Raw genomic sequence first — 27,192 nt, forward strand, 5'->3', positions numbered from 1 at the left:
GAATCTAATACCGGGATCCGCGGTCTGTGAGGTGGGGTGGCGGGGACTAGTGATGCGACTCTATGCTAATTTAAATATGCACGATTTGTGACACTTTACAGTGAGGGGAGGGGCCTAATGAATCATTAGTAATGATGCAAATAGCCCAGCCACGCCCCCGTCACCACCCATCTGCATCTCCTCTCCGGGCTTCTCCTGTAGAGGATACTACAGAAGTAGACAAGTATGCATTGAGTGCTGTATTGATTCCCACCAGAAATTTGTTACGGCTTGCTCCTGACTTCGGGTACATACCGCGGTTCATACATAAAAAGGTGCACCTCTTAGAAGAAGGTCTTTATTATATAGCAATTTGTACCCCTTCCATAGCGCTTCTGTAGTGTCACCTGGTGTCATGTGATACAAAATTTCACTGTTATGAGCATTTGCTCTTATACTTTAAAGGCAGTGGTGATACACAGACACTAAAAGTTGGTTTGAAGTCATATGTACATTCTAAATTGCCACCTATAATATATTTATATTTCATCTTGATGAGTACTTGCTCTAAAACCTTAAAGACAGTGGTGATACATAGACATCACTAAATTGGTTTGAGGGTATATGTATATTAGAGATGTGCAGTTCGGTTTTCCTGAAATACAAACAAACCCAAACGTAGGGGTTCCTTGTCGAATCGAGTCCCAGTTCAGAATCACTTTGGGGACCGAGTAGTACTGAGTCCTGGCTCGGGTCTGCTGTCAGTTCAGACCTCGGATTTAAAAAAACGTAACTCAGGTTTTGGATTACATGTAAACTGGTCGAAATTACATGATTTTAGCCATTTTTATTGATTTTTATGTAATCCAAAACCGAATCTGAACCAAAACACATGAGGGTACTTTTGCCAAAATTAAAACCAAAACACGATGATGAATTAAATTTAAAACTAAAACCAAAACACATCCGGGGAGTCCGCACACATCTCTAATGTACATACAGAATTGCCACTTATAAAATAAACAAAATCATAAGCGAAAATATTTGAAGCAGAACATAGCATCATACATATACTGAGTACATTTCTGAATTGCACATGCTATAAGTGATGCTAATACTACACAGTCACTGGGAGCAGCTCTTACAGAAGATTATAGGAGTTTAGTAGTAGCACGTTTTGGACATCATCTCAGTCATTGCAATGGGCCTGATTCAGACCCGCTCTCGAGCGCTGAGCGCTCGCAAGCAGGTCGATGTTGTCCAAGTGCGCATGCGCACGACGTAGGCGGCTCCGTCGTGCGCATGCGCGAGACCCGAATAACGACGGCCAAGCCGTCATTATGGGTCTCGCACCAAAGGGGGCGTGCTGTCGATGGTGATTGACAGCACGCCCCTGTTGGTGGGCATGCCGGGGGCGTGGCTGCCCAGACGGAGGCGTTCCCATGGGAATACCTACCGTCTGGGGCCGGCCCCACTGACATCACTAGTGATGTCAGTGGGAGTGCTTTTGGCTCTGATAGAGCCAAAAGCACTCCAGGGCTTGCGGCAACGAGACCCTACCACAAGGGTCTCGTCGCAAGCCCGATGGTCGTGATGGTCTTGACCATCGCGACCATCATGGCCGCTCACTATAGCTGTGGGTGGTCACTCACAGCTATGCGAGCGGCCAGGAGGCAGCTCCAAACACTAAGGGACGGCCCTGATTCAGAGCGAGCTCTCTGTCAGAGCGTCAGGCTCTGAATCAGGGCCAATGTGTCCTAAAATCCAATGCGATTATAGCACAGTTCACAACAGGAATAAATTAAGCCAGTATATCCATAAGACACAAGTGCCTCTCAATGTTCCAGGTCTGGTGAAGTGAAAGGGAAGATACAATTGGAATTGGAGACACGTGATACTTACAGCTCTCCTGATCTGCTTCTCCTTTCCTAGGTAGTGGAAGCAACTAGTCAGACTGTGAATTGTCCACTACTATGTTCGGCTTCTCCCGAGGAGGGGAAGATTTTGTCACAAAACTGGTCAGTGCCTTCTCCTGTGAAGATCAGAAACAGTTGATTACTTAACATCCATGAATTAGGCTCAAATGTGACAAGTTAGAAAGTCCTGTGCAAAAATTGGGCTCAGTGTAAAGCAAGTAAATAAAGAGCTATGGTATTGTGTGGCTGCCTGCTCGAACTTACTTCTGTTCAAAAGGTACTGTATGTTTTAACACTTCATTGCTCCAAATTCTACTAAGCCATCTCATAATCTATGACTCAATGTCCTCTCATGGTGGCACTGTGATTGGAAGCAGATTCCACATATAAAGGTGGACGGCCTGTTGTAGTCATGTTCTAAACAGGGTGCATTTACCTCAACCAACTGATGCCAATGTTCAATTGGTTTTCTAGGGTTTGCCAGCATTTCATTCCAGTGTTCTCTGCCAGGCATGTCCGCATCACTGCCAACTCGGCACATTCCAATGACTTCATTGTGACCTATACTGTACAAACACAATTACAATTGTATTACTGCAAAATTGTGACCAATAAGCTCTTTTGGCTTCATTTTGCGTCTTTGTCCTCTGTGACCATACAGATGTGCACACCCCCATTCCAAGACTGAAAGAGCAATGATGGACCGCTCTGATGGACCATATTAAGGATGTGGTTGCAGCGAACATTAAAATGACACTCCAAAAACATTGGTTGTACCTTACTCTTTTACAGCCTCCTCCCCTTTGACCAAATGATTTAGTTGGCATGAATTTACTACAGATGGGGACAACGCTCCTTCTCGATACCTCTAAATTTCCTAATAAGGTTGATCTTCCGTAATACTACTGTGCTGATATTTTTGTTATTATCTGTATTTATGACATGTAATCTATTTGTCTCTTTTTCTGTTTCTTTAAGTGCATTGATGGAATTATTGTGATTGTCTTTGATTCCCTCCATACCCTTCCTTTTTTGTCCTTTCTGTATCCCTTCCCGTACATGGTTCACGGACTAAGGGCCTGATTCAGAGCTGAACGCTCTGACCAGAGCGCTCGCTCTGAATCAGGGCCCTCCTCCATGAAAATGGAGCGGCCTCCTGGCCGCTCGTATAGCTGTGGGTGACCATCGGACTTGCGACGGAGACCCTGCGGTAGGGTCTCCCTGCCACAAGCCCTGGAGTGATTTTGGCTCTATCAGAGCCAAAATCACTCCCACTGACATCACTAGTGATGTCAGTGGGGCCGGCTTCAGACGGTAGGCGTTCCCATGGGAACGTCTCCGTCTGGCAGGCACACCCACCAAAGGGGGTGTGCTGTCAATCAACATCGACAGCACGCCCCCTTTGGTGCATGACCCGGAGCGATGGAAAGCCCGACGCTCCCCGGGTCTCGCGCATGCGCACGATGGAGCTCCCTCCGTCGTGCGCATGCGCAGTGGGGAACATCGACCCGCTTGCGAGCGTCCTGACGCTCACGAGCGGGTCTGAATGACCCCCACAGGCCCTCACTCAGAGGCGGTCGGAGGATGCAAGCGGTCGCTCAGAAACTGGGCGGCCGCTTGCATCCTGACCGGCCGCCTCTGTTTCGGTCGTTAGGCTGTGGGTTTACACCCACAGCTCTAATGACCGCTAGGGTGATGGTCACGATGGTCATAGAGTAGGGTCTCATTTGTCGTAAGCCCCGTAGAGCTTCTGGCTCTGTCAGAGCTGGAAGCTCTCCACTGACATCACTAGTGATGTCAGTGGGGCCTCCCCCAAATGGCAGGCGTTCCCATGGGAACGCCTCCGTTTGGGCTGCCACCCCCCCCCGGCCCGCCTTCCAAACGGGGCGAGCTGTCAATCAACATCAACAGCTCAACCCCTTTGGAAAGAGACCTGCTACAACCGGCGCTGTCGGTCATAGCGGGTCTCACGCATGCGCACGAAGGAGCCGGCTCCCTCGTGCGCATGCGCACTGGACAAACATCGAGGCGGTCGTAGACCGTACGGCCGCCTCTGAATGAAGCCCTAAATCTCTAATAAACATTATTGATAAAAAAATAAATAAATAAATGACACTCCAAAATAAGTTCCTGTCGTTGGGCACACAATCTGCCATTTTGTCTTCAGCTGGCTGCGAGAGGGGTGGATTATGGCCAGGTGAGGGTTACAATTCTAACCTAAGTCTGTCTGGATTTTGAATGTTGGAATGCCGCTGTCGGTATTCTGAACGTTTGCAAGCTGACCTTTCATTAGCATTCCATACTCAACCCTCAGAGAGTGTGAGTCTTCCCTGGCATTGGCTTGTTATTAGAAGTGCTTTCTGTTAATCAAACGCCAGACAGGCAATAACAGGGAGAGGTGCTTTCTCCTGCTGTGACTGCCAGTCCAGTCCGCGTATAGCAGAATGAGCTCTTCCAAAGGGAAGCTCCCCTGCCTTTCAGTCAGCCCTACCTGGTATCTAAGGGCTGCAGCTGATGCAGTCCCTAGAAGACGGTATTTGTGTTGGTTCACGGTGCCTGCCAGACCCATGGCGCATGCACAATGCACCTGGATGGCGCCATAACCAAACAGTCCGGACCACTGGTACCGACCAGACTGCAACACGGGCAGCCCCCTTACCCAAAAGGGTAGGAGCCAACTCTGCCAGTTAGCAATGTAGACCTTATGCTGGTATTTTAAACATTGTAGATTCAGATACACCCTTGAAACTGAAAATACGTCCCACTTTAAAATCTAAGCAGGAGCTGCAATATGAAGAGTAGATTGAGTCGGGGTGCCCCAGGGGAGGAAATTACAAGTGGGCTGCAATTCTTCTTGTGATTGCAGTACTGTCAGTGTCTGAAGCTGCCTTGCACAGTGAGGGCAATGCTCTACTGGCTTATCACTGCCCAACTTTTCATGGGCTGCCACCCCCAGCATGTCATGGCAGGTAGAACTTGTCAGAGATTGCTAAGATACTTATCTCCAACTCTGTTTATCTGCACAAATAATTTATAAGAAGAAACACATTGAAACCTTACCAATCATAATCCATGACCGCGATCGTGAGGCTCACATGGTCGATGTTTTCATTAGGAATGTCAAACACAAGGGCCTCGTTATAGGTTGGGTTCAGCGTGTTCTTTTTTATAGATGTTTTCCTCTTTTTCAGCCTCCGACCCTCACAGATGAGAGATGCCTTCACGTATGGGTCTTGTAGAGAGAGAAAACAGTTAAAGAGCCTTAAAATGAAGAGTGTGCTAAAGTTGAAAGTCAATGATTTCAAGCATACTGTATCTGGTCTGCAGTCATCAACACAACCACCATGTTTCATTGTAAGGGGCCTGGCAACGGGAGCCAAGAAACATTTACCATTTGGGAAAAGTGCGAGTGAATCGATTTTCTAAATATCAAATTTATAAAAATTGGTGGCAGAGTAACAACAAATATCATAATCACTTATCTGCAAAAGTTTATAAAAGGTGAAGGTACAGGGAATTAAGTTGGGATAAGTATTCCTTTGTTGTGTTTTTTTTGGAACAGGATATGGTCTAAAATTGTAAATGTATACTAACTACTGCTGGATGATAAGTGCTCGGCGCTGCCTCTATTCATAAAGCAGGTCTCTAGGACCTGCCGCGACTCTGTCAGGAGGCCTAACATCCGCAATGAGCTACTGCGCATGTGCGGCTCCTCTGCGCGTCCTTTTTAGCTGGACGTGTCCTGAGACCCTCCCCGGCATTTCTGCCATACAAGGCCACACTGGTGCCCCAGACACCCTGTACCGCCACTGTTTGTCTGGTGAAGCACAGCTCCACACACCACTAGGGTGTATGCTCCGATTGCACCTGGAGCACTACAATGCCCAGTTTACCCAACCACTCCAGGCTGCATTCAATACCCAGTTATGTTGCACCTGCTTTGTCCCTGAGTCTACAGCACCTGGTTAATAAACCTAAGAACTGGTTAAAGTTTCAACAGAGAGATACCAGTTGTGTACACGACCCGGCTTGGGTGAAGCTATGGTGATAATGGAAGGACACTGTTATCACTGGGAGCATTCTAACAATGACCTTCACCATTACACACATAGCCGCCCTCCACTATAATATGATTATAAGACAATCACAGAAGATGGAGAAGAGGACCCTGCAGACCCTCTTGCATCTCCAACAAAAGGATGACATTGAAGGGATATTGATTCATTTCCAACTTATCCAAAAAGACCAGTTTATTTCCAAAGATTCCAAAGATACATTATGTGCTTAATTAATTGGTTTCACTACAAATATGTAGCTTTTAATCTGACAAATAACTCTTTGGAGTCCTGGAAAGAGGCCAGAAGCAGCCCACAATTCACTTGCATAATTCTTAGTTCTCCTTATTGCAATAACAATGAAGCTCGCCATCCCTTCTGTTCTGCTGTCTAGATCACCGCAGAGCACATCCCAACACCCACTTTTCCGTTATCAGATTTGCCTTTGAATCCACACAATTTGCTTATATCTTACTGAGTGATGGTGCAAATTTCACCTGAAAACACAAGGATTGCGTAGAATGTACAGCAAGGTAAAACAGGGAATAAATAGTAGCTATACAATCCACACCCGTTTCTCCGGAACACCTCTGGGGCCTGAGGAAGAGTGCAGCATAGGGGTGTACGTATTTCAAGTGCATCGGAAAAGGTGTAACGGTGTGATCCGGGCAGATGGTCAACAGTAACCATGTTAACATCCATAATGTCGACAACACAATGTAGACATGCACCATAAATATAATAATTATTGTGGGGGAGATGAACTAAGCCTTAGGGCCTGATTCAATTAGAGAGTTGAAAATTGCCATTTGGAGATAAGTTTCCGCGGATTTGGACTTTCCACCTGTTTTAAAAGTATCTCCATATTTAATTCCAGGAAAGTCAATGCATTGTAATAGGCGGAAAAGTATCTCCTATGAATAGCAGGTGAAAAAAAGTGCAAAATCGTTATTTTGGGGTGCAAACTGGGGGAAACGACTCAGAACTCTTGGGACAGCCCCCCCAAAGGACAAATCAACAACAACAAATTACCTCAGAACACCCCAAAAAAAGTACTTTCGTTTTGGGGGCGAAAAAGTAAAAAGTGGGGTGATAACTTAAAAAACTAGCAAAATAGACTTCTTGGGGTGCTGTAAGGAGGGGCCAAGTGTTTTAGGGATTGCAGGTGCATGTATGAGGGTGGTTTTTCATGTTTTTTAAAAGTTCACTTTACAGACATGAAAATATGCTAGCACCCATTTTCATGTACCCCAAATTTGACCGGACTACTTATTTTCACCAATAAATACTGCTTTATGCCATTCTTCACCACTTTTGCAAAGACGCTAATAAGAAGTAATTTAAGCTACTTAAGTACCCCAAACACTTTTATTAGGGCTATTAGTACACATCTACATTGATTCCCTATGTTAGTGCATCTTTTTTGGGGGTACAGACTGATTTCCCCACTTCTGACAGTACTTTCCGCCTGTTCCGCATTCGCTGTTTTCCGTTTTTGCCTGTTTAGGAATAGAATATGGAGAGAAGCGGGGAGGCACGCGTAAACTTTCCGCCTCTGAAACAGGCGAAGGAGGCGGAAAGTCCGACTGTCTAAACTTTTCCGACTTTTCACCTCTAATTGAATACGGGCTTAGAGATAGATAAAGTACTAACACATCAGCTTCTATCTGTTAGGAGCTGATGTGTTACTTCTTTATCTTTCTCCACTTTATCTCTCCCCAAGGCCTGATAAATACCCCTTGTATGTTTTACTATGATTGTGTACTTTTTTTATATTCTCCTTTTTTATAGTCTCCTATATATACATTGTGGGTGTCTGTTTCATTAGGATCCCCCTGCCGTACAAGTCCAGCTGACCATGCACTGGAATGGAAGCAGCCTGTCTGGATGGAATACAAGTGCTGTGGGGGCCAGGCAATGGTGCCTGTGAGATCCAGAAGTGCAGCCATGCCTACACCGTGGAACACAGACAGTTGGCCCTGGAGGAATTGAAGCCAGTGGTCTCCTGGCACCGGTAGCCGCGGGACCCGGAAGTACAGCGGCATGTGGCATCCAGTGGACGGGGCCTGATGAAACAGTGGGGAGGGGAGTTTGGGTAGTGGATATATCCCCTGCAGTTTTTGTACCCTGACGTCATCAGTTACTGTCCAATGTCATTTCCTACTATCCACATAGAGGGGAAATATAAACCTGTGGCGAGCGAGCAAGATTCTTTTTTCGGTGGACTTTATGGGCCTGGAAACGCACTTCCTCCCTCACTGTACGTCACTTCCAGGTACTAATAATGAAGGGGAAATATACCTTTACGAGGAGTTTGTGGCGGCATATGGGGGTATTTAAATGTGGTGATAAGTGATTTTCCTTATTGTTTATGCTGTACTTGTGATCCTGAAGAACGGGCTGTTGCCCTGAAACATTGACTACGCTAATACATGTTATTTTGCTCATCCATATGGACCCTGAGTGCCGTTTCTTTATGCAATTGGAATGTGTCTGTATCCTAATTCGGGCCATTGGGGCAAGATGTATTTTAAGTTTACAGATTGCCGGCATGGACTGATTATATTATCTATCTATCTATCTATCTATCTATCTATCTATCTATCTATCTATCTATCTATCTCTCTCTCTCTCTCTCTCATATCTATCTATCTATCTATCTATCTATCTATCTATCTATCTATCTATCTATCTATCTATCTATCTATCTAGTAGACCAGAGCCTGCACTCTTTCCCAAACAGCATCTAATTGCCTGGGTGTCTTCGGCAAAGAATAGTATAATGTCTCAAAAGTAGCCGCAGCACTCATATGACTTGTATATGCAGCAATAACTTCAGGTGGGAAACACTTTAATTATTGTCAATGTTTCAGTTTGCAGGTGTACAGGAGGTGGTGGAGCCAAAATGACACTTGTGAATCATAGCAATACACCATGAGGGGGCAGGGCTCCGATTGTGCTCAAACAAGGGCAGGAGGTTCGATGGTACTCAGAAACCCCCCCCCTGCGTGCACCACTGGGAGCATATACAGTCGATTTGCATGCAGCTCTGCGTCAGGACCCAGTTGTATAAGACTGACATCAGGTTGGAGAGATCTGCCACAGCAATCCATTTAATCACTATATGCTCTTAGAATCCTGACTTATTTTCCAGTTGTAACAACACTGGCAGAATTTGGTTACAGGTTTAAGGAAGTAAAACTATTTAACCTACTGTATACAGCCAAATTCTTGCAAATGCAAAATTGGTTAAAAACAGGAAAAGTGTATTAATCAACACCAAAAATCCGGACAGTAAATATGCAAAGTATCAATCTCTGAATCCGATGTAATAACAGAAGTAATATTTTTCTTCAGTGAGGGAAATAAATTATTTATCACAACAGTCTGAACCTATGGTAGAGTCCACAAAGGTTCTTCCCGATTCCTACACTGCTTGCTCAAATTATTTTGGACATTAAATATTAAGCATGGGTAAATAAAAATAACCTGAAAAAATACCATTCTGCTTCATACTGTATTTTATCACGGAACAGTTATAGAGATGTTCATATATTTTATTTTTTAAAAGATCAATGTTACAGAAGAATTAGCAGGAGAATACAATGTGCTTAATATTATTAGTTCTCAAATTGCCCTCTGTGATGTCACTGGCTCCCAGACTGGCGCCCCCTCAGACAATGCCACGCCCACTTTTTTATCGGCACACACTACTAGCTACCCAGGAGGAGTCCGCACCGGGTGTCCCACAGGTAAGTGATGCAACTGGTCACTACTGGGACATATGGGACATTACTGTGGGAGCATTTTGAGCACTATTGTGAGGGCATATGGAGCACTATTGTGGAGGCATATGGGGCCCTAGTGTAGGAGCTTATGGGGCACTACTAGTGGCATATAGTGATCTATTGTTGGGACATAGGGCTTGATTCAGAGCCGAACGCTCTGACCAGAGCGCTCGCTCTGAATCAGGGCCCTCCTCCATGAAAATGGAGCGGCCCCCTGGCCGCTCGCATAGCTGTGGGTGACCACCCACAGCATATGCGAGCGTCCATAATGATGGTCGCGATGGTCTTGACCATCGCGACCAGCGGGCTTGCGACGGAGACCCTGCGGTAGGGTCTCTCTGCCGCAAGCCCTGGAGTGATTTTGGCTCTATCAGAGCCAAAATCACTCCCACTGACATCACTAGTGATATCAGTGGGGCCGGCTTCAGACGGTGGGGCCGGCTGGCAGCCACGTCCCCGGCACACCCACCAAAGGGGGCGTGCTGTCAATCAACATCGACAGCACGCCCCCTTCGGTGCGAGACCCGGAGCGATGGAGAGCCCGTCGCTCGCCGGGTCTCGCGCATGCGCACGACGGAGCTCCCTCCGTCATGCGCATGCGCAGTGGGGGAACATCGACCCGCTTGCGAGCGTCCTGCGCTCGCGAGCGGATCTGAATGACCCCCATAGAGCACAACTGTTGGACATTTGGAGCACTATTATTAGCTCTGCTCTGGGGCACTGGTGTTGGTGCATGTTATTAACTGGAGCACTATTGTTGGGGTGGAGGCACCCCAACAATTGTGAGGTAATAGTAACCGGGGCACTGCTGTAATATTTAGTTTATACTTGAGAGGCCTTCATATTTCTTGTTTCTCTTATGTAAAACATTTATTTCTCCTGATTGGGCTGGAAAGTTGGGAGGTGTCCTACTTACCACTGCTCCACATGGCTGCTCTGCTGAGTTGGATAGCTTGTGCGCAGTTTTCATAAGGTGTTTTTACAGGAGGAAAATGAGTCAGGGTTTGGTCCAACTTGGCCACTCCCCCTTCTCATGTATGCACCATGCGCACAAGGTTATGCCCGGATCAGGGCCGGCTCCAGGGGTCGGAGCACCCTGTGCCGACTGAGTGCACCCCAACATCGCGCACGGCTTCGCCAGAAAATGGGGGCGTGACCTAATTACCATAGGCCACGCCCCCTATGTGGCTGTACTGTCCTGCTGAAATCGGGATGTTGGCGAGGGGTGCGCTCTCTACGGGTGACGCCCCTGTTCGACCGCACTGGTCGAACACCCCTAGAGCCGGCCCTGGCCCGGATTAACCACCCTAAAAAGTTGAACAGTATAGCCAGCACTCTTCACAATTTAGATTTGGGCTTATTCTGCACTTTGACCAGCAGGCAAACATAACAGAATAATAATCAGGTTTTAGCTGTTTCGCTCTGGAGGAAGAACACTACAATAACCAAAGGATGCATTACTAGTATTTACATTTGCAATGATTACATGTTAATAATATTCACAATTTTCTCTCTAACTAGCAATTACACTTTCACAGAATGATAGAGTTTTGAAAGGACAGCACAAAAGGAAAATATGATGAGCAGTTAGTGATTGAAATGATAAATTATGCATTTCATGGAGCTAAAACACTCTCAGCCCACACATAAAGTAATAAGCTTGTGAAAAAAAATATATTTTTTTGTTTACTTCAGTCATAAATGATAATTCTGAAAGTCTACTTGAAAATTTCCATCACAATGCATCTGAATGGTAGCAAGGCGTTATGTCACTTTAGATATCACTACTCTACCTGGAGGTGGGATGTTTGGAGGCAAAACACAAGGAGCAAACACTTTTGTGTGTAAACACCTACCAGAAGCAGCTATGGCCGATAGCAGTAAAGCAACAGTACAGAAATTTGCTATGTACCCAATATATCATGGTTGTTTTAAGAAATTGCTATGTGAAGGCATATTGTTGTTGATACACTTTGAGCAGACTCTCAGGGTGTGCAGCTTAGTACATTTTCATACTTCTTGCTGTTTTCTATAGACATTAAGAGGCCTATGTATCAAAGCTTGATGAGAGATAAAATTGTGTGAGAAAAAGTATTTACCAATGAGCTCCTAACCACGGGCGTATCTATAATGGGTGCAGGGTGTGCGGGGAACACAGGCTCCTGGGTCCAGGGGGGCCCCGCACCGCACACCCTGCAGCCATAATATTACTTACCTCTGCGGAGTCCCACGTTGGCACGGGGGTCCAGCGCTGTAAAATGACTGGGAAATGGCCACGGCGGCCATTTTCCCGTCGTTTGCACATGCGCAGTACAGGGAAAATGGCCGCCGCGGCCAATTTCCCGGTAACCTGTGCATACACTATAGACTCTGGGCACACTCTAGTGCCCAGAGTCTATAACTCCGGCGCTGGCCACACACAGCTCAGTGCGCTGCCGGCCGCCGAGGATGGGGCCTGTGTCGGAGACTGCACACAGGCCCCCTCCTCTATAGAAACGCCCCTGCTCCTAACTGTTATTTTTTTAAACACAGCCTATAAAATATAAGTTAGGAGCTGATTGTTTGGTGATTTATCTCTCACAATTTTATCTCTCATCAAGCTTTGATACATAGGCCCCTAAGGGCAGTAAAAGGCTGTCCTGGCGAGGAGATAGCAAAACATCTTTCGCATTTGCGACGATCAGCATTGGTAATGTCAGTCTGACACTGATCGGGAAGCCAGCTGGGGAGAGCGGCAGCGGAAAATGTGGAGCCGGCCAGGGCAGCGGAGGAAAGCAGGGAATGAAAGCCTTTCTGCAGGTAAGAAGTCACATATCGCCATCTAGAGGTGTTTCTGCATAGCCCCCATTATATCCATTGGGGGCTGCAGGAATGATTAAGGAGAAATGAAAAGGTGGATCAGTGATTTCTCCGCACTTTTCATGTAACTAAATAGAGAGAAAACGTATGGTGTTCTCCATCTAAAGTGCTGGAGAAAAACAATTTTTTGTTTAGTAAATAGACCCCTAAACCTGCTGCCACAAATATAGTTGTCTCACTTCTCTGACATGAGATTTAAGCATGAGAAGGTCTTTAACCCCTCTGGTATAAAAGCAAGACTGCTCTCTATAACAAATAATACAAAAAGTTTAAAGTATTTTGCAGCACACTGTTTGAGTCTGTTTCCTCCAACCTGCAGAATGGCCATTCCTGCTCTGCAGTTATAATTTCTCTGTTTCACAGACTATAGGGTCTATTTACTAAGCTGTGTTAGGATACAGAGTGAACAGTGATAAGGCACCAGCCAATCAGCTCCTAACTGACATTTTTCAAACACAGCCTGTGACATGGCAGTTAGGAGCTGATTGGCTGGTACCTTATCACCGTTCACTCTATCTCCTAACACAGCTTAGTAAATATACCCCTTTATAGTCACTACATACTGTAGTGCTGGGATGAAAACGCTGTCAATTCGTTCTTCTCCGTGGTGTTGTTAGGTAGCAGAAGGCTCCCGGCATATCCGCATACAGTAGGATGCCGCCAAAAAGGGGTACAATGTTGGACCTGATCGGAAACGGTAAGTAATCTTAAATACCAGTGTCATATTTGTTAGTACCACAGTAATACTATACTAAATATGCCGCAATAGTTCCGTTCATAAATGGAGCCCTAAGTATGTGCTGAAAGCTCTGTGACTGCTATCAACTGAATTTGGAAAGAAACTGGTCTGTGTTTGGACATCCGCCCCCATTTCCCTTTTCCTATTTGCTACAATGGACCTGGGCAGATACAGTACCATTGAGACCTGCCGATAGCTGGTGCACGTAAGGAACATCAATAACTGTGTGGAATCCCCTTTAAGAAAACGAACTGAGAACCACATGCAGACACATTGCTCCCTCCCTTTCATTCATCCCATCCATTTTATTTCGGTGTTAATAGGAAAATCTACACATTTTCTATTTATAATTCATATTGAGATAATTTGTCAACCATAATTATTTTCCTCCTCCGACGTGTGGAAAAGGAATAATATGTAAATCTTTTAGCAAACCGATCTACTTGTGAGCTGGAGATTGCAGCTGAAAATATAACAGAGGTTTGGGCTAGAACCGAGGGCACATAAACTTCTAGTCAGGGATAGAAGGGGTTAATAAAGTTAAAGATGTTTGTGCTTGTTTAACAGTGGGTCGGCAGATTTGATAGGGCGAGAGGTTAGGGGGCGTGTTATGTGAGAGGGTGTGGGGAATCTGCTGTGGTAAATCTGCCTCTTTGAATTTGATCTCCCTCCCTCCTCTATTGTGTCTTGTGTCGGCTTTATTTCATAGCAGGGAAAGTCCGGCAATATTGAAGCGTCCATCTTGCGGCAGTATGAGCGGTGCGCACCCCTTCATTGCACTGATTAGGCTGATGTCACCCTATTGGGGTCAGCGGCAGCTCTCGACCGAGCAGGATAAATGGTGCATTGGCATGGGTGTCGGAGGCCGCATCACTTGCTTTGAAAGGGATAGTTGGCCCTTGCAAGTTTTAAGATCACACTGGCCCTTGTCTGGGATAGTTGGCCCTCACAAGTTGTGATATCCTTTTGGCCTAAGACAAGTGGACGCTGGTTGTTTGCCGTTCTTTCTTCTGTCACCATACCTACCATTGTAACTAAATAAAGCTGACCACTTATTTTTAATTTATAACTTGGTCTCATGTGTATATTTTAGTTAAGTTTAAGTTTATGGGTCACATCTATCATCTGACGATAGAAAGTTTATGCATCCAATCAGTTAAAAAGGATGTCAGCCTGAGCCCTCACCTACCCTTTGCACCAGCTCCCTAAAACAGAACTTGGCTGACAGTCGGGAACACTTTTTCATTTGTCATTGTTGTGACAATGTTACAGCTCCTTAAAAAACAACAGTTAAAGGTGAATGGAGCAGGGAAGCTATCTTTGAAATGTTGTTTTCTCATGATTGGGCAGCAGAATAATGAATAAATAATTAAGTTGCCGATACATCTCATCAGTTGGTTAAGAAGTAGCAATGATTGTTTAACTCACCTGAGAAGCCAGTCAAATCCATCGCCTTCAGGTTGGATGCTTTAATGATGGTGACAGTAAGGCGGCCGGCAGTCGGGAGGTAACACAGCGAGAAGTTAATTTCACCCAAGTCGGCTTTCTCCTTAAAATGCAAAACAGTTTATGAGTGTTTCCTGTTTTTGCAGCAATATTACCATCAGAAGCTAGTCAATTAGGACATGCTAAGATTCTGCAATTACACCAATTAAAGGGAGAACCACTACATAAGGTGAAGGCACTTCACCAGGCGATTCAGATGTTTAATCAACACAAGAGAGCAACTCCTACAGTGAGTGGGTGTTTCCCAGTGTTTGGTGTGAGAGAGAGCTACATTGCATTAATACCAAAAAAAAAGAGGAAATTACATGACCTTCAAGGGCAAATAGGCCAAATATCACAAACATCGGCACCTTGATCCACTGACCGAAACACACAGGTGTTTATAAAGAGCAAACATTGATTGGTTGAAGAGTATGTTACTCAAGCTGTGAGATATGTACAATCCAACAAGCAATAATTTCCTGTAAGATAAATTGATGTAAGATCAGTACAGGGCTCGTAACATTGGACTGGGCAAATAGCCCATTCTACAGCAGAACCACCACCTCACAGCTTACATTAAAATGCTATTGCAGCAGTACGGAGGCTGAGCCAGAGGCCTTGTCTACCTGGAAAATAATAAAAATAGATTCACCAATTCCATATCATAAGGCTTGGGAAAATCTGTGGTATGAAACCATTTCTATGTTAGAAGACCCTGTAGACATCTGCTTGGTGCAATGATTCTCAACTACAGTCCTCAAGTACCACAACAGGTCAGGTTTTGTGGCTTTCTTTAATCACGCACAGGTGAGTTCACCTATCTTGCTGGGTCAGTAGTTATCCACCTGCTTCCACAAACAGAAATCCTGAAAACATGATCTTTTGGGGATACTTGAGGGCTGAGGTCAAGAACCACTGGCTTAATGCATTAATTGCAGTACCAGAAGAAGCTCTCAGCCGACCCACATCTATAAGAACACACGTAGTCTGGTTGGGAATTGTCCTCTGTTGATCATACATCTTTATTTAAATGCTGGTTCTTTATCTTGTATCGGTCTATGGGAACACAAACAAAGTACCTGCTACCATAACAGGTGTTTATAAATACTTAAACACTGAATTTAGATATTTAACCACATACCGTTTTGGTTCCCAGTATACTGGGCAGTTATTTGCCTCTCTACTGTGTTTTACATAAGTACTCTCAGCTGGTTTAGAGGGTACTGTAGCAGAGCCGAATGAGGATGGGGATTAGAGACCCTTCCTAGTGCAGCGACTGGACCAGCTCTTAGCATGCTAGTGATTCTATATACTGGACCATCCTTTGGGCAAACAGTTGAAAAAAAGAGAAAGAACCCCCAAAAAATTAATTGTCATGGAGATAAATCTCTTTAATGGTTCTAGGCTACGTCAGTTTAGCAAACCAGCTAGTCATTCCTTGGCATGGAAGATGTACTGTTGTCACTGCTGCAGAAGAACATGCATTGAATCTTTTTGTTTTCCCTGTCTGTTTTCTGTATCTGTAGCCAGTGTTTTTGTCTGCATTCAGCCATGTACCAATTCCAACCTGATAAATATGTATGGCTTGTCAGAGCCAGTGATCTGTGGCGCTACAAATCCATTTGTAATGAGAAACAAAAGCCGCAGAAACAGTCTAGTCTCACTAGGCACATGCTCGCAACAAAACTTACCGACACATAAAAAGAAACACAAACCCACAAAAACATCTAAGGCTGCACTGGAACACTCACACACATGCACTTATGCCTTCGGGAACCTGAGAGAGACGAACTTCCAGGCCAATTTTCTTTTAATGAAAGAGCTTATCAATTTTACTTTATAACACCGGGAGGAGAAGAGGGGAAAGAGTGAAATGAAAAGCGGAAAATACAAATTGAAAGAGGTTAAGGTCAAAAGATATAATTGTACAGCAGCCAAGGAAACGAAAGCAATTGACTAATTTACTACTGTAGGGAACAAAAGTAATTACACTATAAACTCTCTGAGTAAAAGCTTTAGCACAACAGGCTGCGTCTTCTATTTGATTATTTTGATACCAAAGCACTGGTTTGGAAACTGAAACTTATACTGATGTTTATGGTAAAAGCTACAACTAACCAAGGGCCTGATTCAACAAGGATCGCTATTGCGATTACATACGCAATCGGCCGATTGTTGCTTTCTGCGCATGCATCACAGTGCACAAAGATTCCACTGCGATCGGGACTGCAATCGCAATGACTTTGCAGACCCATTGCAGAGTGATTGACAGGAAGTACCTTTTGGGGATGGTGATGGGGGGTGGTCAGCAAAACGCAGGCGTGCCAGTGCGTTTACTTTGAACACCATTGCTGGGACGTGCATAAATTAGCCCACTGCGATGCCATACACAGCTTGGCCTTTCACTGCATGCAATGAGGTTAGCAATTCCTGAGTAAGGTCAGACCTTGTGCAAGTGTGCGTGAGGCTGCGATGGTACTCGATGTTACCGATGGTTTCGCAGTCTTGCTAAGTGTTACGGATGTGTGGTAAAGTGAGCGTTATTATGTTATGCTGCATATGGCATTACATATCTTCGCAGTGAGACTGCGTGCATAATCGCTATTGCGATCGCAATAATGATCCTTACTGAATCAGGCCCCAAGTGTTTTGTATATACGTATCAAATTTTTTACATTTCTCCTCTCAGGACTGGGTTAACTAGGCTAATTGGGACGCAAGGGGGCCTATTCATCATCACTTAATTTTTACAAAAGCAGGTAAAAATGAACATTTTCACCTGCAATTGTATAAATTAAGTATTCGGGCCATTCATCACAAAGGTAAAGCAGGAGATATCACAGATACTAGGGGGTTTATTTAGTAAGCAGTGTTAGGAGACAGAGTGAAAAGTGATAAGAAAGTGATAAGGTGCCAGCCAGTCAGCTCCCAACTGTCATCTCACAGCCTGTGTTTGAAAAATGACAGTTGCGAGCTGATTGGCTGGCACGTTATCACTTTCTTATCACTTTTCACTCTGTCTCCTAACACTGCTTAGTAAATAGACCCCTGTATCTCCTACTTGCCTTCCTCTGGCGGAATGGCCCGCTGTTCCCATACACTAGTATCACAGATATCTCCTGCTTACCTTCCTCTGGCGGAATGGCCCACTGTACCCATACACTAGTATCACAGATATCTCCTGCTTACCTTCCTCTGGCAGAATGGCCCACTGTCCCCATACACTAGTATCACAGATATCTCCTACTTACCTTCCTCTGGCGGAATGGCCCGCTATCCCCATACACTAGTATCACAGATATCTCCTGCATACCTTCCTCTGGCAGAATGGCCCACTGTCCCCATACACTAGTATCACAGATATCTCCTACTTACCTTCCTCTGGCGGAATGGCCCGCTGTCCCCATACACTAGTATCACAGATATCTTCTACTTACCTTCCTCTGACGGAATGGCCCGCTGTCCCCATACACTAGTATGGGGTCAGAATTCATCAAGCTCCAAAAATATAATATTTTCGGAACTTGAGTGCAGGAGCATTCGCCATATTCAGATGGCGAATGCACCCGATACTCACTCCCTCTCTTTGGGAAGGAGTCCGGGGTAGCGAAGAGGGATTCTTTCAGCGGACGTCGGGGCTCTTGTGCGAAAAGGAGCAGTGAAGCCGCTTGCGGGACAGCTGATTTTCGCATCAGCTGTCACCTCGCCGGAGCAATGATGAATTGCTCCAGAATCTGCGCCGAGTTAGAATGCTAATTATCGGGGTTTGGACCCTGATAATTAACATTACGAATAGGCTCCTAAAGATCTTAAAGCCATGACAACATCAAAAAACGGTTTGGGTACGGGATGCCGGTGCTCGGATCCCAGCGGTCAGAGGGCCTGATTCAGACCCAGTCGCAAGTGCTGAGCGCTCGCAACCGGGTCGATGGTGGCCCAGAGCACATGCGTACGATGGAGCCGGCTCCGCATGCGCATGCGCGAGACCCGGGCACTCCATCGCTCCGGGTCTCGTACCAAAGGGGGCGTGCTGTCGATGTTGAGTGACAGCACGCTCCCTTTGGTGGGCGGGCCGGGGGGGTGGCTGCCCAAAGGGAGGCATTCCCATGTGAACGCCTCCGTTTGGGGCCGGCCCCACTGACATCACGAGTGATGTCAGTGGGAGAAATTTCGGCTCTGTTAGAGCCTAAATCTCTCTGGGGCTTGCGGCAATGAGACCCAACCACAAGAGTCTCGTCAGAGGCCCGATGATCGCGATGGTCTTGACCATCGCGACCATCTTCCTGGCCGCTCGCTATAGCTGTGGGTGGTCAAAAAAAGAACGGCCCTGATTCAGAGCGAACGCTCTGTCAGAGCGTCTGGCTTTGAATCAGGGCCAGAATCCCAACGCCGGTATCCTGACAGTGTTAGGATACCAGCACCTGTCGGTCGGTATCCTAACCCTCCCCCTCCTCCTACCCCTAACCCTCCCTTCTGGTGACTGCATTCTGAGCGCCAGAATCCCCGTGGTCGGTATTATGACCGCATCTCCAAAAAACATACTTTGCCTAAGTGTGCCTAGTACAGAGCAATTTATATAACAACATACTTTTATCTCTCTGATAAAACTTAAGCTTGGTACACACTATAGCACGGCTCGACAAATTTTGGAAAATCTAGGAACCATCTTATAAATTTAGGAGCCAGACCATCGTCCATTACCAAGATATATGAACGCTTTTATAGACCATCACACATGCCCTGTCAGTGTCCCTCAACCTCCCCGCATGCCATCAAATCACCACACATGTCTCTTTAATGGTCATCAGATTCTGCAACATGCCCATACCAGCCCCTGTAATAGTGCCCCCAAAAGTAATGCTGCCTGTATTAGTGCCCCCAGTAGTAGTGCCCCTGTAAAATTTCCCCAGTAGTAAGGCCCCTTTAATAGACCCCCAGTAGTAGTGCCCCTTGTAAAAATGCCCCCAGTAGTAAGCCCCCTGTAAAATTGACCCTTGTAAAAGTGCCCCCAGTAGTAAGTCCCCTGTAAAAGTGACCCCAGTAGTAAGCCCCCTTTAAAAATGCACCCTTGTAAAAGTGACCCCAGTAGTAAGCCCCCTGTAAAAATGCACCCTTGTAAAAGTGACCCAGTAAGCCCCCTGTAAAAATGCACCCTTGTAAAAGTGCCCCCAGTAGTAAGCCCCCTGTAAAAGTGACCCCAGTAGTAAGCCCCCTTTAAAAATGCACCCTTGTAAAAGTGACCCCAGTAGTAAGCCCCCTGTAAAAATGCACCCTTGTAAAAGTGACCCCAGTAGTAAGCCCCCTGTAAAAATGCACCCTTGTAAAAGTGACCCCAGTAGTAAGCCCCCTGTAAAAATGCACCCTTTTAAAAGTGCCCCCAGTAGTAAGCCCCCTGTAAAATTGCCCCTAGTAGTAAGCTCCCTGTAAAAGTGCCCCCAGTGGTAAGCCTCTTGTAAAATTGCCCCCAAGTTGTAAGCCCCATGTAAAATTGCCCCCAGTAGTAAGCCCCCGTAAAAGTACCCCCAGTAGTAAGCCTCCTGTAAAAGTGCCCCCAGTAGTAAGCCCCTTGTAAAAGTGTCCCTTGTAAAACAAAACAAAACAACAGACTACTTACCTTAAGCCCCGATCCTGCGTCCGCTGCCGTCCACTGCTCCTCGTAACTATGGGAGAGATGTCATGACGTCTCTCCAATAATTCCCGTGGGGGGAGCCGGATGCCGGAGCTCAGGAGTGAGCTCCGGCTGCCACTGCGGTGAGTCGGGCGCCCGCTGGTAAAATCTCAGCGGGCGCCCGGCAACTAGAGTTTCCCTGCGGCGGGCGGGGAAGGAGTGTGGTGGCAGAGGCGACCCTTGGAAAACTTGGTCGCCAGGACTAAGATGTTAGTCGCCATGGTGACCTAGCGACCGGGATTTCTTGAGCCCTGCACTATAGGATGTGTGTACTAAATGACGTTGCAGTGCGATATTTCGATACACTATGTGCACCGAACACACTGCACGATCTGGTATATGACGGTGCAATGTGTCGTTACATGTTGCATGTAACGGCACCACGTTGTTCATTGCATCGTCCCATATGACGTGAAGAACAGCCTGGGGCGATGCGATGAACGATCTTCGTGAACAAAGGATCGGGCATACACAAGATATATTATTCTGATCTGCGTCAGGATGATATATCGTACGATCTATCATATAGTGTTTACCTAAATGTAGAGAGTCATGTCTGCCTAGTTGACATCAGTCACCGCCCCAGTGGACTTTACCATCTATATTCCTCACCACATGGACACGCACTAGGTTTAATCACAGGGAGACATACAAACTCCACAAACAGAGAGGCCTGATTGGAATTAAGCCCATGACCCCAGCACAGTGGCACTGACACAGGACGCCATGTGCAGACAGAGAAATTGCATGTGCCGTAGGTCTGGTTGAAGTTTCTATGTTGCAACCGATGCTGCACAGATGATGCATTTAAAAGCAAGCCACAACAGATTAGCGCTGCTGCTGCTGGGTGTCTCAGTAGGACGATTATCGGTCATGGCAATAGCATGAAGACGCAGGCCATTCAGTCTCCTGAGAGTTGGGAGACTTTCTACAGTTTAAATATGTGACAAAGTTTCTCAGAAGCTCAGTGGGTATGCTCATGTCAGCATATGGGCTGTACACGCTCTCATTATACTCATCATTAATACCTGCCTGATGGCTAACTACTGTATTCCGCTGTAACTCATGAGACATGTTTATTTACAAGTTTTGATCCCACTATTTTTTGATATTGCTTAGGCTCTTTTTTTTTAATCTATTTGAGAAGCCTCCACCCTAACTGGATTCCCGGGAGCAGCGAGGTGAGTAGAGGGTTTTCTTCTTTTTCCATCCTTTTGAGCCTTAAGGAATAGAGTTGAACACACCCTATCAGACCTACAGGAGTTACTTTGGAGTACTATTCTATACCAGTTTATATATTTTTAATCCTTTTTTGTACTGGTTTTTATGTGGGACAAATTTGTGTGTGGATTTCTTTTCTTGTGAGAATAAATGTTTTTTTATGAACTATTTGGAGACTCCAGAATCCTGTCTTGAATCGTGGTGATCTTAAAGGCATATCTGTTACGGAGGTGTTATTGGGGCCCATTTATCAATGATCGCTTTTGCAACGCGATCAGAGCATGCCAATAACGCCCATGATGTTCAGATGGCATTAGCTGCGGGGGCCAATATCTGGAATGCATCCCATTCCAGATATTGGTAAATTTGGCAGCTTCGCATCCCCCATAGAAGGTAATGGAGGGATCACAGCAGGTATAAGTACCTGTTGCGGTCCCTCCTTAATATATACGGGGGATACTAAATATTTGAGGTAAGCCCCCCCACTGGGAAGGAAAAACAAGGGGAATGAAAGAAACCTTTACGTGAATGCATTTCGCTTAGTTGAGGTGAGTCCGGAGGTTCCTTCCATCGTAGTAAAGAAATGATGCATACTACTGGATAATACAATCCCCTTGTTGTTCTTCATTTTGTTCAAAGTATACAGGACGTGTAATCGAGACATCCACATCGAATCTAGCTGCGCTGGTGGTCTACTTTTATTGTTATATGTATATGTTTATTTACAGGTCATCTGTATTGCGTCATCGTGGCCCCGCCCCTGGCTACACAATGCCTGTAATCTTCGCGTTGTGTAGCGGGGGCAGGGCAGCAATGACGCGGCCGCGCCCCCTGTCTCACCCTCGAAATAGAGTCACGTCCCCTTCTCCCCCCACCGATGTGCCGAGCTGGCTGCCTCCTCCCGGGAGAGGCAGCCAGATTGTCGGCAAGGTAGGTAGGTAGGTGTGTGTGTGTCCTGCAGGTGATACGCAGCTTGGGGCTTATTGGACCTATACTGTGCTAAAGTGGGTTGGCCCCGCAGGTGAAGCTTCCTGGAGGCTGGCCCCTCTCCCCAGGGCTTGCCACCAATGCATCTGCTGAGAATTAAAGACACTGTACAAAACTGGCCCACAACACTCCCATGACAATCCCACAAAACAGAACAGCTCCATGCTATAGCATTGACTCGAGACAGTTTTTGTCCCAAAACACCTATTTCACGTAAAGAGGCGAACGGCATGGAAGAGAGCACAGAGGACAACCAGGAACCACTTACTGCTGACTGCTATGTGTAAACAAACTCACTCTCTTCCACAGGGATGTCTTAGCCCAAAGACAGATAATAGAAACAGGCATTTTCCCATTTGTGCCGTTGTGCACATTCTGTTTATTTAAAGGGAACATAAATGCTACTAAATTTCCTGTTTAGACTTTTTGAAATCTTCATATGCATTGTACAGCCCCGTACTCTTAACAGACATGTTCCAACTGAGAGTAACAAAACAGAAACCCAGGTTAAGTGATTTATTATACATGACTATACTATAAATATTTCAACACTCGCTAACCTTAGATAGATGAACATAATGAATTAAAATAGAACCGAAGATAAATGGGCGATAGTACGCACCACACGTGTCTGGCAGCCTGATTCGTTTTCTAGTCGGACACATATTGATTATCTACAGTCTATATTATATTTTTATTGGTTGTGTGCAATGTTCGGATGGATTTTATATTCCTGTTCTTTCAATCTTATTTTTCTTCCTAATGAGAGATCCAGCTGAAAGGCTCATTTCAGAAGTAGATCCACACACAGCCTTTAGGGAAATCACCACTATATATCTCATGTAAACATCAAAGACATGAAATACAGACCCATGTGTTCAAATATTAAACGCCTCCCTAACAAAACAAAGATGCAATGCGGCACAGTAAAATAAGCAGACTCGCCAGAAGACATCATCTCGTCTTTATAATTGTAAGATATGTTTATTCTTCTCTGCTTTTGTCTACGGGGCTGATATGGAGGCAGCAAATCTCCTTGAGCACGATAACGCAGACATGTACCAACAGTGAAACTCCCTACGACAGTCGCAGAGATAAAAAAGTTTTCGTCCTTTGCAAAAAAAATCGCAGCATACTAATTAGTTACTGAGTAACCAAGCATTTTGCTGCTTCTTCCACAGGAACAAGTATTCCCACTGAGATAGCGGGTGAAAAAAGCCTTGAAGCAAAGTAAAGCTCTATTAACCCTTGAACCTTCCAATCCAAAGTATGCATTTCCTAGTATTAAAGGTAATATCCCATTCCATTTTTGTTTGTTAGCAATAGCAACTTTGGTACTTTTGTAAGACGGAGCTCACTTTTCCAGGATGATCAGCAAAACTCAGTTGTAAGATTGCAAAAACGATCTGAACGGCAGATTTTGACGGTTTCCAAAGCAAAAAATCTGTATCACACATGGAAGCATTGGTTTCTGATTCTTCCTAGAATGTAACCTGATCTCTGAGTGAGTGAGGGGTCTATGTACTAAGCCTTGGAGAAAGGTGGATGAAGATAAAGTACCAACCAATCAGCTCCTAACCAGGGGCGTACCTATAATGGGTGCAGGGTGTGTGGGGCGCAGGGGCCCCTGGATCCAGGTGGGCCCACACTGCACACCCTGCACCCATACTTCCAAATACTTACCTCTCCGTCCCACGTCAGCTGGAGAGGCACGACACAGAACGCCGGGAAAGTGGCCACTGGAAAGTGGCCGCAGTGGGCACTTTCCCCGCATTCTGCGCATGCGCACTAGGGAAATCACCAAGAAAATGGCTGCCGCACCATTTCCTCGGTGTTCTGCACATGCGCAGTAGACTGCGGGTACAGACTAGTGCCCGGAGTCTACTGAATGTGTCAGTACGCCGCGGCCACCGGATAGAGAGGAGGGGGCCCCTGTTGGTGAGTGAGCACGGGCCCCCTCCTCTTTAAATATGCACCTGTTTCTAACTGTCACGTTCTAGGCTGTGTTTGAATAATGACAGTTAGGAGCTGATTGGTTGGTACTTTATTTCTCTCCACTTTATCTCTATCCAAGGCTTAGTACATAGACACCTCAGTCAGTGAAAGTCAGTCGTGGTCCTCAGTAGTCATGACAGCAGATGAAGAGGAAGGGGAATGCCCAGAAGCATGGCTGAATAGTAGATAATTTGTATACTACATAGCTGTGGTTTCCATGGTAATTGCATGACACTGAACAAACTGTAAATCGACAATAGCAACTTAAATGACTACTCTAATTACAAATAAACACAATGTTAGAAGAATATGTGTCTTCCTACAGGTAAAGAAACACCAATTTTTTAATGGATTGTGCTTTTAAAGTGGTTTCACATGTTCTACACATATTTACATTAGGGGTGAGCGGGTTCGGATTTCTGAAATCCTAACCCCCCCGAGCCCCCCCGATCCGAGTCAGGCTCGACTTTTCCCGCCTGACTCGGATCTGAAATCGAGGCAAAACGTCATCATTCCGCCTTCCGGGTCTCGCGGGTTTTGGATCCTATATAAGGTACCCGCGTCTGCGCCATTTTCTCACTCGGCTGTGGACAGTGAAGAGGGAGGGTGGGAGTTAGGGCTGGCTGGGCTGTGTAGTGTAGTGTAGTGTAGTGCAGACTAGTGTTGTGCTGTGCTGTGCTGCGCTGTGCTGCTGTTGTCCACTACTTCAAAGTCCATAGGGACTGGCTGTGTTGTGCTGTGCTGCTGTTGTTAATAGGGGCTGTGTCCACTACTTCAAAGTCCATAGGGGCTGGCTGGACTGTGTTGTGCAGTCAGTTCTCCATAGGGGCTGTGTCCACTCCAAAGTCCTGTGCAGTGTCCCAGTCCTAAAGGGGTGCTGTAGTGTTGTCCACAGGGTGCTCTGTCCATCAGGGGTGCTCCCCCCAAGTGCTAAAAAAATAATATTTTTTCTGTGTTTGTGAATTGTGTGCGCAGTAGCCGCACGTGCATCAACAAAGTAGTGCCAAGCATGCGCCTGTGTCATAAGTAAAGGGCCGGCTGGCTTGACCGTTAAAGGGTGATGTAACCCCCAAAGTACACTCCAGTCCAAACCAAAAAAAAAAATATTTTCTGTGTTTGTGAATTGTGTGCGCAGTAGCCGCACGTGCATCAACAAAGTAGTGCCAAGCGTGCGCCTGTGTCATAAGTAAAGGGCTGGCTGGCTTGACCGTTAAGGGTGCTGTAACCCCCGAAAGTACACTCCAGTCCAAACCAAAAAAAAAATTATTTTCTGTGTTTGTGAATTGTGTGCGCAGTAGCCGCACGTGCATCAACAAAGTAGTGCCAAGCGTGCGCCTGTGTCATAAGTAAAGGGCCGGCTGGCTTGACCGTTAAAGGGTGCTGTAACCCCCAAAGTACACTCCAGTCCAAACCAAAAAAATATATATTTTCTGTGTTTGTGAATTGTGTGCGCAGTAGCTGCACGTGCATCAACAAAGTAGTGCCAAGCGTGCGCCTGTGTCATAAGTAAAGGGCCGGCTGGCTTGACCGTTAAAGGGTGCTGTAACCCCAAAGTACACTCTAAACCAAATAACAAAATATTTTCTGTGTTTGTGAATTGTGTGCGCAGTAGCCGCACGTGCATCAACAAAGTAGTGCCAAGCGTGCGCCTGTGTCATAAGTAAAGGGCCGGCTGGCTTGACCGTTAAAGGGTGCTGTAACCCCCAAAGTACACTCCAGTCCAAACCAAAAAAAAAATTATTTTCTGTGTTTGTGAATTGTGTGCACTGTGGCTGCACGTGCATCAACAAAGGAGCAGCGCCAAGCGTGCGCCTGTGTCCCATAAGTAAAGAGCCGGCTGGCTCATTTCTTAAAGGGTGGTGTAACCCACAAAGTGCACTACTCTCCAGCAAAAATAAAAAAATATTTTCTGTGTTTGTGTGCGCTTTAGCCGCACGTATATATCAATATAACATAAATGGAGGACCAAACTTTCTCCGATAAAAATAAAATAGGGAAAGATCAAGAACCACTTCCTCCTAGTGCTGTTGCTGCTGCTGAGAGTTGTTCATCGTCCCAGAGAGGAAGTAGGAACACCACCACTTTTACTAAACAATTGACCCTCCAACAGTCCCTAGCGATGAGGATGAAGTACGACAGCAGTCACCCTGAAGCAAAACGTATAACTGAGGCCTTGACTGCTATGTTGGTGTTAGACGTGGGTCCGGTATCCGCCATTAGTGCAGTGGGATTTAGATAATTGATGGAGGTAGTGTGTCCCCGGTTCCAAATCCCATCTAGATTCCACCTGCATCCTCAAAGCAGCAGCGACAAGCGTGCCTCTGTTTGTTAAAGGGTGGTGTAACCCTCAAAGTGCGCTCCACAAACAATAAAAAAATTCTTCTTTTTTTTTCTGTCTTTGTGAATTGTGTGGGCTGTAGCCGCACTTGCATCCTCAAAGCAGCAGCGACAAGCATGCGTCTGTCTGTTAAAGGGTGGTGTAACCCTCAAAGTTCTC

At 45.9% G+C, this 27,192-nt stretch overlaps 1 protein-coding gene across 5 annotated transcripts in view; it reads right to left on the minus strand.

The window, feature by feature from the left end:
- Positions 1 to 27,192, minus strand: part of SYT3 (synaptotagmin 3) — a 373,682-nt gene that overhangs the window by 26,310 nt on the left and 320,180 nt on the right. For all 5 annotated transcript variants that reach the window (XM_088482948.1, XM_088482947.1, XM_088482944.1 and 2 more), the window contains 4 exons: positions 14,765 to 14,885; positions 4,956 to 5,127; positions 2,332 to 2,461; positions 1,882 to 2,011 (listed from right to left, as the gene is read on the minus strand). In XM_088482948.1, the coding sequence (XP_088339074.1) occupies positions 1,925 to 2,011; positions 2,332 to 2,461; positions 4,956 to 5,127; positions 14,765 to 14,885 (510 nt within the window). In that variant the 3' untranslated portion in view covers positions 1,882 to 1,924. The remainder of the gene's footprint in view (positions 1 to 1,881; positions 2,012 to 2,331; positions 2,462 to 4,955; positions 5,128 to 14,764; positions 14,886 to 27,192) is intronic.

The sequence above is a fragment of the Taudactylus pleione genome, unplaced genomic scaffold (assembly GCF_031769625.1).
Source record: "Taudactylus pleione unplaced genomic scaffold, aTauple2 ptg000301l, whole genome shotgun sequence".
Classification (NCBI taxonomy): domain Eukaryota; kingdom Metazoa; phylum Chordata; class Amphibia; order Anura; family Myobatrachidae; genus Taudactylus; species Taudactylus pleione.